Genomic DNA, 13707 nt, shown 5'->3' on the forward strand with positions numbered 1-13707 from the left:
GGGTACCGGAAATTGGAGGTTTTTGGTTGTGAGGCACCAGATTTCGGGTACTGCCTTAGGTTAAAAGGGCCGAATTTAAGGCACCAAACGTCGGATGCGTTGGGGACTTGGTCAAGCAACTGAGTTCAGCCTGTTCAACTCCTTTCTTGATTTAGAGGTAACAGCTTTTTTGAAATTTAAGCTTTGGATCTAGGGGTCTACTTCGTTTAGCAAATGAGACTTAGAAAACTTTCGAGGTCTAGTCTTAGCTCTAAGGCACTGGAGGTCGGGTACTTCGCTACTATATATAACTGGATATAGTCCAGATTTCGGGGGTTTGGCAAATGTGCTTGATTCTAAGCACCAAGTGAGCAAACTACATTTAAATCTACATGCACAAGTGTTTAAGAGATCGATGTTGAAACAATCAATAGAATACATTTTCACATCGAACACAGCTGGTAAGGGAAAGAAGTTCTGAGCTAAAAAAAAAAAATAGATGACGCTCAAAAAGGGGATGCCATACATCTCTAAGAGATACTTTAAAAACTAAACTCCCACCAGTAATGGTCGTACTCATAGAATAGTAACGACAACTGGAAATGACATCAAGACTAAACTCCTCCAGCCATGATAGTTCCATAGTAACGACGGCTCAACTCTACTGTCTGCGCGATACGGGAGCTAACTGTCAAAGGCAGGTTGAGAACTGCGGCGGAATCGATATCCTAGAAAAAGAGGAATGTTAGCTCAATTCGAAATTCAGTTATAAAGTGGGAAAGGGGGAAAACGGACTTGAACTCCCTCTTGCGTGATCCAGCCTGCTACGGCTCGGCTCATCTCTTTGAAAGCTACGCGTTCTTCAAGGCCATCTAGACCTGAGACGCCCTTTACGCGATCTTTCACCGACACAAGGGCGTACACGAGACGGCCTATGCGAGATACGTCGCGTCGGCCGCGGGGCGCGGTTGCCAGGCGCAAGAAGTCTTCGTAGATGCCGCCGCCGGATGACCAGCCGCGGATTTTGCGCTCAGGATTATCGCCGAAACCAGTGATCAGACTTTCGAGGGTCTGATAATCACGGGAGATGACGGCGGTAGGCCCCACGACGCGGCAGAAGGTGGCGTGGGCGTCGTTCCAGTGCTTGCCGTGGATGAGGAAATCGACCTCACGGGTGGCATCGCCGCTGTAGCGAGCGAACAGAGCCTTGGCAACCCAGAGCCATGCCTCTGGGAGTTGCAGCTCATGAGTTAGATAGACCCAAGTTGGGTCGGGTTCCGAGCTATCGCCAGCATTAGGTCCTGGGAGGTGAGCAGCGAAGCGAGCAAGAGTTTCTTGCACAGCACGCTGTCGGTCCTCGGGCTGCGAGAGGTGCAGGAGGATAAATAAAGCCGAGTCGAGGTCTCCGGATGCTGTAATCTCAGAAGCATAGTCGCGCACAAGGCGATCGGTTTGGAGTTGATTAATTTTAATAGCATCGATCTGTCCCAGGACGGTGGACAGAACGTGGTGAAGTTGGAAAGAGAGCCGGTTGGTCAGGATATCACCTGACAACGATTCTGGCAGAAGGGCTGCGGGGAGCTCAACAGTCGGCACCTTGGTGCTTCCATTGGCTGCCGAGTAGGCCTTAAGGAGGACCCAGAGCGGGGACTCACGACCAAGAGTATCTGAATCAGGTTGTGGCGATGGACGAGAACCAGCACTGAGGGGGTGGGGGAATGCCGGTTCAATACCAGTGGCGAGATCATCGAGGAATTTAGCGACAGCAGCCTCAATTGGCTCATCCTCGGTGACGCTGTACCAAAGACGCAGACCGAAAGCCTGCAGCCAGTCCAGGTGGAACTGTTCAGAGAAGACGAAAGTAGAAACTCGGTCTTCGATAGCGCCGGTTGACTTTCCTTCACTGCGAAGGCTGTTGCCTGCAACCAGCTCATAGAGGGCACGGACAGGGTCAGTCATCTCGGACAATATATTGTTCTGGCGCCAGACTTCGATTTGGTTAGCCACATCAGCCTGCGAGGTGGCATCCCGGCCAATGTGGGCAACCAGAGAGGCCAAGTGCAAGTTCCTGTTATCCATCAACACTTTGCACGCATCCTCCACACGGTTAGCGCAGAGAAGGTGAATCGCGCGCTCCTCTGGCGAGGAAATGTGCTCCAGATGATGGTCGTGTTGTTCGCGAATGATGCCACTCCACAGACGGGTCAACCGATCCTTCTTAATGCGATGCGCGAACTTGTGCCGCAGCTGCGGTGGCACACCCGCAGAGATGTCGTCCTCGATATCATCGTTAAACAGAACATTGGCCAGCTGCCAAACCAAGTGCTCCTCGTCCTTGGCGGGTGCAGATGCGAACTGGCGCAGATTAATCTTGTCCAAGCGGACAAGAGGAATGCCATCGACGTGACGAATTTTCGACTGTTGCTTCTGTACGTCAAGAATCTCCTTAGACTCGGGGAACTGGTTGTAGCCAAGAACACTGAGGTCTCCTCCTTCACTGAAGATAGTGTGACGCTGTGACCAGCGTTTATTAGCACCTACGAGGGGCCCTCCTTTCATGTCAGTGTTAACTAAGACAATGCTGTCCATTGGACCCCATCGCGGCTTGAAAGATTCGTGAAATTCGACGAAATGCGCGTCGGCTGCAGTCATTTTATGGTTGTCACCAGCGAAGGTCTTGGGTTGCTTGTTGTAAGGCCACTGTACAGACAAGAAAAAGTATTAATTGTGGGTTCATAACATTTCAATTTTGTTAACTATGTGTGAGGGAAGTGGCGGGGGATTGGGGAGTGATTGCGAGGAGTTAGATACATGTTGAGTAAAAGATAGGACAGGTCAGGAGAAAGAAGATAATGATTGGGAATGGGAAGGGGAAAAGGGCAGGTTGGGCTTAGGAAAGATAGAGCAAGTGGAAAATCAAGTGTAAAGCAAGGAAGGGATGCGAACCTCAAAGCCTTTAGGCTGCGCTTTAGGGGCCTTCATCGAAGGCGCATTCTGCTTGCGTGGCGACTGAAACAAGGAATTCATCAAGTCGATGCTGTTGGTGAATCCTTTCTTTGGGGAGGTCGTATTCCCAGCTTTGGCATCGGCGAAGAGAGGTCGATCGGTAAAGGCATTGGCTTGGATTTCACGCAGTGCGTCGCGGTTTTGCTTCCGGGGACTGATAGTTCGCTGAAGCTGGTCGGCCCAGTCGCCGCTAAGGTTCAGACGAGGTTTTGGGGGTGTGCCGAATGGGCGGAAATGAGACTGGGTAAGGTCCTCATCCATGTCACGACGCTCGGTGATCCGAGAGTCATCTCGCTCCACGGGGGGATGAAGGTTTGGAAAGGAGCCCGCCATGTCCATATCCTCGTCTTCATCAGATCCAACTACGGAGGTGCCAGATTGCTGGCTCTCTGTGACATCGTAGTCATTCTCGGTAGTTGAACCCGTGGAGCTTTCAGCTAAAAAAGACTCGTCATCCTCATCGCTCATGTCGTGATCGCCAACCTCCATGGCCTGGTTACCAAACGAGCCAGGAACGAGCTTTCGCTTCTTGAAATCAAAAGTGTCATCCTCGACACCGATCATGGAACCGACGAACGATTCATCAATGGAAAAAGTTGCAGATTGCTCAAAGCTCATAGGGTGATCGCGCTGAGGCTGAGCCTTAGGGGTGGAGTTGTCAGGGCCAGCACTGAGAGTGGCTGGGTCGAGGTTCTCACCTTCTTCATCGTCATAGTCAAGCCCATACGTGGTGAAGTGAGGGACCTTGAAAACCCATGTTCCAGTGTCGAGGTCGTAGTCAATGAACTCGGTGTCAGTAACCTTCTGCAGACGGTCAATGTGCTTGTCCAAAAGTGGACCATTGATAGCAGACGGTCGCTTCTTATCTCTGCTGCGTGGCCAGGAATTCTCAATGTGCAGAGTAGAGGGAACGTTCAATCCCTTACCCATGGGCGGTTTGACATTTTCGTCGGGATAGACTGTAATCTTCCGAACACCAATGTCCACGATACCACCAAAGAGGTTGTCGAGGTCGACAGTAGTGAGATCGATGGTGCCGTTGAATGTGACCTGTCCACAGTGCTGACGACCAACAGTGAAGTCCTCGACATTCTTCAGCTGATCGCGGCTCATTTTGTTAAGCTCAGCCATCGAGGGCTTCATCCAATACTCACCAGGACTGGGGTCACTGGTAGGGACGGCAGGGACGGCAGGTACAAGGGTCAACTGTGTCGAGGTAGGAACAGGCTCCGTAAGCTCTTCGTTTTCAGGAACGACGGCAAGATCATGGAACACAGACTCCATCTCGGGACGGTGGGTAGTTTCTACGCCGTTCAAACTGCTGCTGCTTCGTTGAGTAGAGCGGAGGAAGCCAAGGTCCTCGGAGGTTGGGTCTGGGCTGCTTGATTCAACCCGTACAAGCTCACCACCCGACACGCCACCCGTCATGTTGGGAGATGTCGAGCCAAAGCTAACCCGTTTTTTAGCAGCGGAATCATCACCATTGGTGATCGCTGCAGGAGCTGCAGGCGAAAGGCTCGTTGGCCGCGTAAAGAGGTCATTTCTCAAGCTACGGTCGATAGTCAGCCGCTTGAGGCCACTGGTGCTGCGGCCACTACCAATCTGTAGGGCGCCAGGGGCTAAAACGCTTTCAGAATCGGGGTCGAACGTCTTGCGCAGATTGCTTGTGGAATAGCTCTTGCTAAAGCTTCTACCAAAGCTGCCACCCACAGGAGCTCGGAGACTGCCACTAAGGCTACCGCGAAGGCTGTTACTTCCAGGACCAGAAGACAACAAACTGCTACTGAAACCAGTAGGGGTACTGGCAGAGCTACTGGAAGTGGAGTAAGAGAATCCATATCCGCGTTTTGGGGGAGTAATGAGGCGGTTAGCAGCATTGGGAGTCATCTGGTATACAGGCAGAGGAGTTCGCTGCTTCTGTTTCATACTAGACGCAAGCGGAGTGGCCAGTGGGCCAGGAGATGGGGCGTTAGGTGCTGGTAATCCCGAGAAGATAGATTGGTTGCCATATGGGTTGCCATCAAGCAGTGAAGCACTCATGCTTCCAGGAACCGGCTGCTGAGATTGCTGCGACTGCGAGGCACCCCAGAGGCTACCACTAGGCTGTTGCTGTTGTTGGTTTTGGGAGCTAAAGAGCGAGTTACCGGGAGCAGATGCCTGTTGACCGAACCCAGAGCCAGTTCCACCAAGGGAACTGCCGAACACGCCACCGGGCTTTTGCTGCTGCTGGTTTTGGGAAAAGAGCGAGTTGCCTGTAGCAGCTGCTTGCTGACCGAACCCAGTTCCAGTTCCACCAAGGGAACCACCAAACACACCACCAGGCTTTTGCTGTTGTTGGTTTTGAGAAAAGAGCGAGCTGCCTGTAGCGGCGGGTTGGGTCTGGCCACCGCCAAATATGTTGCTAGTGGCGCCTTGCTGCTGTTGACCTGAGAAAAGACCAGTGCCTCCTGTGGTTCCAGCCGTGGTACCACCACTAAACAAGGTCGAGCCAGTCGACGGCTGCTGAGGAGCTCCGAAGCTAGCACCAAATGGCTTGCTTTGAGTTTGAGTATTGGTGTTGAAGCCGCCACCACCGCCAAATGCATTTCCTGTTGTCTGCTGTTGTGGGGCACCGAAAGTCGAAGTGGTCGACGTATTGGCTCCGAAGGGAGCTGCCGTTGTCGCGGGTGTACCGAATCCTCCTCCTGCACCAAATCCACCGGCACTAGCTCCACCAAAACCAGTGGGCTTGTTTTGCTGTTGATTATTTCCAAACAGACTGTTGCCCGCAGAAGCGCCTCCAAACCCAGTACCTATTGCTGGTGTGCCTCCAAAACCGGTTGCTCCAGTTGTTGCAGTGGTACCTCCGCTGAAGAGCGATGAGGGCTGCGAGGTTGGCGTGGCCCCAAATCCAGTCGTAGGCTTTGGAGCGCCGAAAAGGGGATTGGTGTTGCTAGCTCCAAAAGTATTATTAGTAGTTGCGGATCCACCAAAACCAGTAGCGGTGTTTGTAGCACCGCCGAAGCCTGTATTGGCTGCGCCGCCACCAAAGGTAGGAGTTGCGGTTGCTGCAGGGGCACCGCCAAACGCAGAGGTGAAATTTGAATTGCCGAAACCACCCGGCTGAGCACTTCCGTTTCCGTAACGACGTCCTTGCTGATAATCTGCCAGTCTCAGTTCTTCAAAAGACCATTTGCTGTGCGCTGGCATAAAGTTGACGCTTTGGTAGTGGTTGGTAACAGAAGAATTGGTGTCCTTCTCAGTGAATGGGGCAAATGGGGTACTACCGGTTCCTTCACAAGGAGGCAAGCTACCTTGGAGAGCAGTACCTGCCCCTCCAAAGGCCGGGGTAGTTGTGGCAGCGGCTCCACCAAAACCTCCACCTGCACCGAAGCCACCAGTGCCGGTGTTAGATCCGCCAAAGGCACTTGTTGTCTTATTGCCACTGAAGAGACCTCCGGTGTTGGCAGGGGCGCCAAAGGCGTTTGTGCCTGTAGCATTGGCTCCGAATGTACCAGCGCCCGTGCCGAAGGTAGGGGCTGCAGAGGCCGTGGCACCACCGAAAAGGCTTCCAGTAGCTGGAGCGGCAGTGCCGCCAAATCCTCCAGTTCGAGGCTGGCTGCCAAGAAAGCCGCCAGAATTATTTTGTGTGTTTGCGCCGAAACCTGTGGAGAAAGATGTTAGTCAATGCATGAACACTTTTAAGTTTTAGCGATAAAAAGCAGGCGTAAATCGGATATCGTGAGAGGGGTCCTTGAAATCCATGGATAAGTTTGTAGATCTACACTGATGCGTGTCACGTTCTTTAATGCCAAAGACAGTTGAGAAAATTGAACACGCACGACTAGTGTTCTCTATCCCAACCGGAGGGATGTTACATAGTCGTGGAAGGATGTATCGAATGAGCGCAATGGAGGAAAAGCCCAGGATTATCGCGAGGGCAACGTCGCAAGGCTCTGTTGTCATGAGAACGTACCTCCGCCAGTGCTGCCGAAGCCGCTAGGGGTTGTCGTGGAATTGTTGGCGCTACCGAACAGACTGCCACCAGTGTTTCCAGCTCCAAAAGTATTGTTGGATCCAAAGCCTAGATTATGGGTTGGGATCGCGGTCAGAGAGACTGGGTTGAAAAACAGGCCCTTGCGCTCTTCCTCCTAGTCGCGGTGTCGCTGAGCATCGAAAGGATGGGAGCAAGAAGGTCTTGTCTGGCACGGCGAAGGTTGTCGATTTTGAATATGAATCATTTGCCTTGCGCGTGTCGTGCCATCGTGGGTCGACGTCAGGAGCACCGGATTGTTGTTGAAGGTAGAGAGCCACAGGGTAACACAAGCGAATAAAGAAACAAACGATGAAAGGAATGGGGAATGCGCAGGGAATACAATGCCAGAATGTGAGACCTACCTGAAGCGTTGGGGGTTCCGAAGGCAGAGGAACCGAAGGTGCTCTGGTTGTTCTGACCGAACCCACCTCCCGACCCAAAGCCGCCGGTGCCGAAAGACATATTGTCACTTGCGAGCTGGAGATCTTATAGGATCATAGGGTGCGCGCAGTCTGATAGGCGAAAGTCGTCAAGAAAAGGGGGAATGAATGAGTGCGCGTTGACGAAGAGAGGAGTGTACGCGACAGAAAAGTAGTAAGGTTCAAGTTTGCTAAGACAGCTCTTATGTCAGCACGGGAAACAGAGCTCCGTCACGTGTTGCTTACTTGGACTCGCCCAACCTAACTCGGGGTGGCCCACAACCAGAAACGGTATCTTGTGGTAAAGAAGATGTTTGCAGTTGTTTTTGGTTTTGTCAATGTGTTTTTAAAGCTTGAACGAAACGATAGCAGTGAGAAATAATCAAGAAGAAGGATGGTGATTGAAAAGTGGAAAAAAGAGTGGGAGTTGGAGAGGGAAAGGTGGAAGAGAGATGGGAGAAGAAGAGAGAGGAGGTTTATTTACTCTACCCTTGTCCTCAGCTTTTTAAGGCACTCATTGACTACTTCGGAATAAGCCGAATTTTTTAAATATGGCCGAACATGGTAGAACTTAAGAATCCAGAACTAATTAATATTCCCAATGGAGAATCTCAAATAAAAACCGGGGAAGTTCCCAAAGTGTAAAACAGCTCGATATTGCACACCCATATAAGTTAAGCGTACCATACAAAGGAGAGCATGGTATCCATATAATATAACCCATCGAAATGAAACACGATGGATGAAAAGAAGCACACTCTTCTCAAAAATCATTTATCATCAATTCATGCAACCTTTTACTTCTGACGAGCAGCGTGGACAGTCGCAATGATATTTTCGACCACACTGGGGTCAGACAGCTGTTGAGTTATTTAGTATGGGTGTCGTAAGGTGATGAGATGGAAAACAACTTACTGTTGAGATGTCACCCAAGCTGTCCTCCTCACCACTGAGAATCTTGCGCAAAATACGGCGCATAATCTTGCCACTTCGAGTCTTGGGGAGATCCTCGACAACGAAAACAGCCTTAGGAGCGGCAAATGGACCGATTGACTTGCGGACCTGCATCATGAGATCCTTGCGAACTTGGTCGTTGGTCTCATTGCCCTCCTTGAGGGCGACAAAGGCGTTGACTGCCTGGCCAGTGAGCTCATCGGCAATACCGACAACGGCAGCTTCGGCAACCATAGCTGATAGAAGGTTAGCTTGTATTATTGATGAGATGTTAAAAATCTGCTTACGGTGCTCAATCAGGGCGGCCTCAATTTCAGCAGTGGAAAGACGGTGGCCAGATACATTGACAACGTCATCCACACGGCCACGGATCCAGTAGTAGCCATCGTGATCGCGACCAGCGCCATCTCCAGTGAACTATGGAATAGTCAGTTTAACAATCCCTCAAAAATAGGAGGTAGGAATACTTACGTAGTAGCCCTTGTAAACGTTCAGGTAGGTATCCATGTAACGCTTGTGCGCACCCCAAACGGTGCGTGCCATGCTAGGCCAAGGTTGTTTGAATGCCAATACACCCTCGACATCGTTGCCAATAATCTCCTCGCCGGAAATTGGGTCAATAATAACAGGCTCAATACCAAAGAAGGGAAGAGAAGCACTGCCGGGTTTTGTGGGAGTCACACCACCCAGAGGAGTAATGACATTGGAGCCAGTCTCAGTCTGCCAGTATGTATCGCAAATGTGAGCCTCCTCCTTTCCAACCGCCTCAAAGTACCACTTCCAAATATCTGCAGCAATGGGTTCTCCAACGGAACCCAGAATACGCAGAGACTTCATTTTATGGTGTATGTGCTCATCGCCAGCCCGCTTCAACAAGCGAAGGGCAGTGGGCGCAACGTAGAACTGTGTGACATCGTACTTATCGATAACGTCCCAGTAGCGGGAGAAGTTGGGGTAGGCGGGGGTGCTCTCAAAAACAACGGTGGCACAACCCAACAGGAGCGGGGCGTAAACGACGTATGTGTGGCCAGTAATCCAGCCCACATCGCCACCGCAGAAGTATCGGTCATCTTCGTGGATGTCAAAGACATATTTTCCAGTCATGGCGGCTCCGAGCAGATAGCCGGCAGTAGTGTGCAAAACACCTTTGGGCTTTCCAGTGGAACCGGAGGTGTAGAGAAGGAAAAGCGGGTCTTCTGAGCTCATTGACTCGGGGGCAATATAGTTGGGGTACTTCTCGACCTCCTCGTGCCACCAAAGATCACGGCCTTCGGTCCAGGGTACCTCGGCACCGGTGCGCTTGTACACAAGCACGGTGGAAACATCGGGGCACTGCTTCAGAGCCTCGTCGACAATGCGCTTAGTACCGATGACCTTGCCACCACGCTTACCCTCGTCAGAGGTGATGACCACCTTAGACTGGGCATCAATTACACGGTCCCGCAGCGAGTCGGAGGAGAAACCGGCGAAAACGACAGAGTGAACGGCACCAATACGGGAGCAAGCCAGGAAGGCAACAACAGCCTCAGGAATCATGGGTAGGTAGATGGCAACTGTGTCACCTTTCTTCACACCACGCCGCTTCAGAGCCCAGGCGACTCGTGATACCTCACGTAGAAGCTCTCCGTATGTAATTTTGCGGCCCTCGTTGGGCTCATCGGCCTCGTAAATGATGGCAACCTTGTTAGGGTCCTTGAAAGCATGTCGATCGACGCAGTTGAAAGAGGCATTCAGGCGACCCTCCACGAACCATGAGGTGTCACCGTTCTCTAATGAACCGGCGCGAGTAGTCTGGAAATCACGCTCAAAAGTGAGAAGATCCCGAGCCATGCGAGCCCAGAAGGTGTCGGGGCTGCGAATGGACTCTTCGTATAGTGTCTTGTACTCATCGAGATCCTTCAAATGTGTTCCGGTGGGATGCTTGTCGTGGAAAGCTTGAGGGACATGGAAAGTGTCGACCTCATGGGCCTCGTGAACCTTAGATAGGCGTTAGTCTGTGGTGCCTGCGTTTAGAGCGAGGACAGAAAGAGTCGAACTTACCACTGAGGGTTTCGTGGCGGACATAGTTACAAGCTCTCGAAAGCAATGAAATGAAGAAGAAAAGAAAGGAGTAAATGGCTTGAAGACTACAGTTAGTGAAGAACGCACAAAATCAATTGAAAGCCGATCATTAAGCTTCTTAAAAAGAGCCGTGAGAAGGCAGGTGAGGAAAACAAATAGATCAAAGAATCACATAATCACATACTAGATTTCAAGGTTGGGGGGGGAGTAGCAGTTTCAAGGTAGGTATGTAAATAAAAGTAAATGTAGAATATGAGTTGAGCCCGGGAACCACTCTTATTTATCTCCATACTTTATACACTCCTTTTTCCTTTTTTTCCTATTCAGTGGGGATTCCATTCCCGTTACGGATGTCACTATTTCGGGTAAGCGTCGAACAACTCCGGATGCGGGCTTATGGACCGTGCACTCCCTTATGTACTTGAAGCTACATTGTATTTTGTATACTATCAACAATGCTGTTACATTTAGTAGATCAAGAGTTAACACCACTACAACAACTTGTAATCACCATAAATATACCCAAGTAACTTATTTTACTGTACCTGCGCTGACATCGGTTATGCGGGGAACTGCTCTTTATCCTTTCCGTTGCTCCGGGGAAAGCTCATCTATTGGACCATATCCCGTGCTGCTTCCAAAGCCTTCCTTCTACCGTTAGGAACCATTTGTCCGACCCGATCTGTACCCCGCGTGTGCTCTCTTGGCTTAGATGCGGAACTGGGGAACATTCAAGTGGGACCTCTTGCCTCGTGGTAAAGATGACGTCCTTGTATACGGAACTCTTTTGATATGATGATAAGAACTACTTCAAAATAGACTCATTCACACTTAGATGAGTACATACGTAGTCTCTACCTATAGATTACCTGAACAGTACACCACCAAACTTGAAATTTACTACTTATCATCGTCCATCTAGTATTATATGTAGATCTCTAACATCGAGATTGGACGCGGGGTGCTGACTAACTAGGCAATTAGACACGTTCCCCTCCCAAAAAAAAAAATTTAATTAATTAGATCTATAAAATTAAATATTAAATATAACAATGACATGACATGACATGGCAAATGTGGTTGAACTATGTAATCACAGTGGCATGTCAATCGAATGATAATAAGAATATTTTATCGAGTACAACAAGGCACGGAGGTCTGGTAGAGTACAATAAAGCACGGAGTGTGGGGGTGAGACTAAGTGGTAGTAACCAAGGCTTAGTTTTAACTAAGGGGCCGATTCATCCATTCAAATGTTAATGTATTACCTAGGTACGAACTACCGAGTCCCTTCTTAGTTAGACCCTTCCCCTAGCCCGAATTGCCGAGATTCATTTTAAGGTAAGTTTTAGGTTTTGAACTATATCTATTTTCTTTATAGTAATGTTGTCTTACATCTGAATCTACCCACGTGTAATTCGTGTGATTGTGAAAACTCATACTACTTCGTACTACCAGCTGCGGAGGTATACTAGGTACTCCGTAATCCAGTGGACTAGGAGGTTACCAGGCAGGTTCTTGTTAAGAATAAGACTCCACTCAATCCACTTGTCCCAACGCGAAAAAAAAAAAAAAAAATAAAAAAAGATAAACAACCCAGGGGTTTCGTGCTCAATGGATCTGGAGTCATTACAGTAAGCTAGCCGGATTGGTCAACCGGTGGCCCAATAATACGCTGCACTTTTCCAATATCTCCACCATAAGGTTCTGTCCCGATGGATTACCGAGAGAATGCCGTATTATTTCCATCCTATTAATACGTAACTGTTGAGATTCAACCATATTGATTTTATCCGTCTATTATTTGATTGGCCATTCCAACGCATAATTCAACCATCACTCACTCTCTTTTTTATCCGCTACAATCCGTCGATTCCGGTCCAGCTTATGTCCACAGTCGCTATTACCTGACGTTTCTTAACCTTGTTCACTGAAGACCCTTCCCACCTCCGAAGACGCTACTGTTTAGCTGCATTCTCTATGTATATCTTAATCACCATTACTTCAAGAGTATCAACGTGTATCTAGGCTTGGACATTATAATCTAATTATGCACGACAACTGGCAATTACGCCTACGTATGTAGTACATTTTACACCCAGGGGATACCTAGGTAATGCCCTGTTAATGGAAAAATCTCGTTTTGTCTCGCTGCAAGTTGAATACTACCTACTTCTTTTTGATTAGATGTACTTCAAGTCGAGCCTTAATGTCGGTATGACCTTAGGATGATTGGACGCCAAGGTTAACTATGCACTACGTGCTAAATATTAGGATTGTTGCCCTATTAATATGTTGTCGAGACCTAATTATATCATAAGATCTCGAAAAATGACACTTTCAAGGTTGAATCATGACGACAGTCTTTAGTAGGTGAACGGTCAAGGACGGTTTGAGTAGTACGTACTTTTGTCACCCAGGCAATTGTGACTCAACTTCCTCGATAGAGCAGTCAGCAACAAGATCAAGATGTCAGTAACTCGGTGATGGAGAACAGTTAGTCCATATTACAGACCAGCCTGCTATTCCAACATTGAAAGGTGATGGCGGCTCCAAGATCACGTCACTGTTCAAAATATGAGGACGGGATATCCAGCTTCCGAGGTCCTACATCTGGATATCAGGTGAGTTCAAGCTCTCTTCTGGACATGTTCGGGATTTTTGATAGTATACTTAGTTCGTATTCAGGCAGCCTCTCACTCTTCCCGAGGTCTGCATTACTAGCCTAATTACCGGTGAGCACCTTGGCAAGCCTTGGCAATCGCTATCATTGAAGATCCAGAGTTAAATTCGGCCAATATTCGCTAACAATGCATAGTATCTTCTTCTACCTCGTATGGCTTAATGAGTATATGATTTTCCTTTCAGCTAACTTTTCACATACGTATCTGTGTAATGATCATCGGAGCTATGTGGTCCATTCGGCCTCGATCCAGAAAGCCAAATTTCAGCCGACCCAGTTTTGATCTTTCTTCTCTTCAGACATGAAGGACTCTTGAAACTGCCTTTGCCGAAGGGTTTCAGAAGAACAAAAAAAATGATCCTGGATCTGAGCATAACCTGTGTCGGTGTAGATCTCCATAACTTAGATTGAAACTTGGAATATGGCAATACTATCTACAGCCTTTGGAGCAAAGCCTACGCAAGAATATTCGGAGTTTATATGGCAGTATTCCCGCAGACCTCTTGGATGAATCACTCCCATTGAGGCTTTTCAGATTTCTTAAACAGGCTGAAAATGAAAAAATTATATAATGAAGAAAGAAATCAAGC

General features: G+C 49.1%; 2 protein-coding genes across 2 annotated transcripts; both read right to left on the reverse strand.

Annotated features, from left to right (window-relative positions):
• Positions 1–593: 593 nt before the first annotated feature.
• Positions 594–7462, reverse strand: N7495_004423 (uncharacterized protein; the record flags this gene model as incomplete). Its single annotated transcript, XM_057207074.1, has 5 exons — positions 594–707; positions 775–2679; positions 2926–6629; positions 6941–7048; positions 7363–7462. The coding sequence occupies 5 exons, from the start codon at positions 7460–7462 to the stop codon at positions 594–596; spliced, it is 5931 nt and encodes a 1976-aa protein (XP_057064754.1).
• Positions 7463–8216: 754 nt separating this feature from the next.
• N7495_004424 (acetate--CoA ligase) lies at positions 8217–10437 on the reverse strand (the record flags this gene model as incomplete). The annotated part of the gene is made up of 5 exons (XM_057207075.1): positions 8217–8279; positions 8335–8609; positions 8661–8790; positions 8845–10350; positions 10414–10437. 5 exons carry the CDS (start codon positions 10435–10437, stop codon positions 8217–8219), a joined length of 1998 nt encoding a protein of 665 aa, XP_057064755.1.
• Between the last annotated feature and the right edge of the window lie 3270 nt (positions 10438–13707).

This window comes from Penicillium taxi (genome assembly GCF_028828555.1).
Source record: "Penicillium taxi strain IBT 34144 chromosome Unknown utg000003l_segment0_segment0, whole genome shotgun sequence".
Taxonomy (NCBI): domain Eukaryota; kingdom Fungi; phylum Ascomycota; class Eurotiomycetes; order Eurotiales; family Aspergillaceae; genus Penicillium; species Penicillium taxi.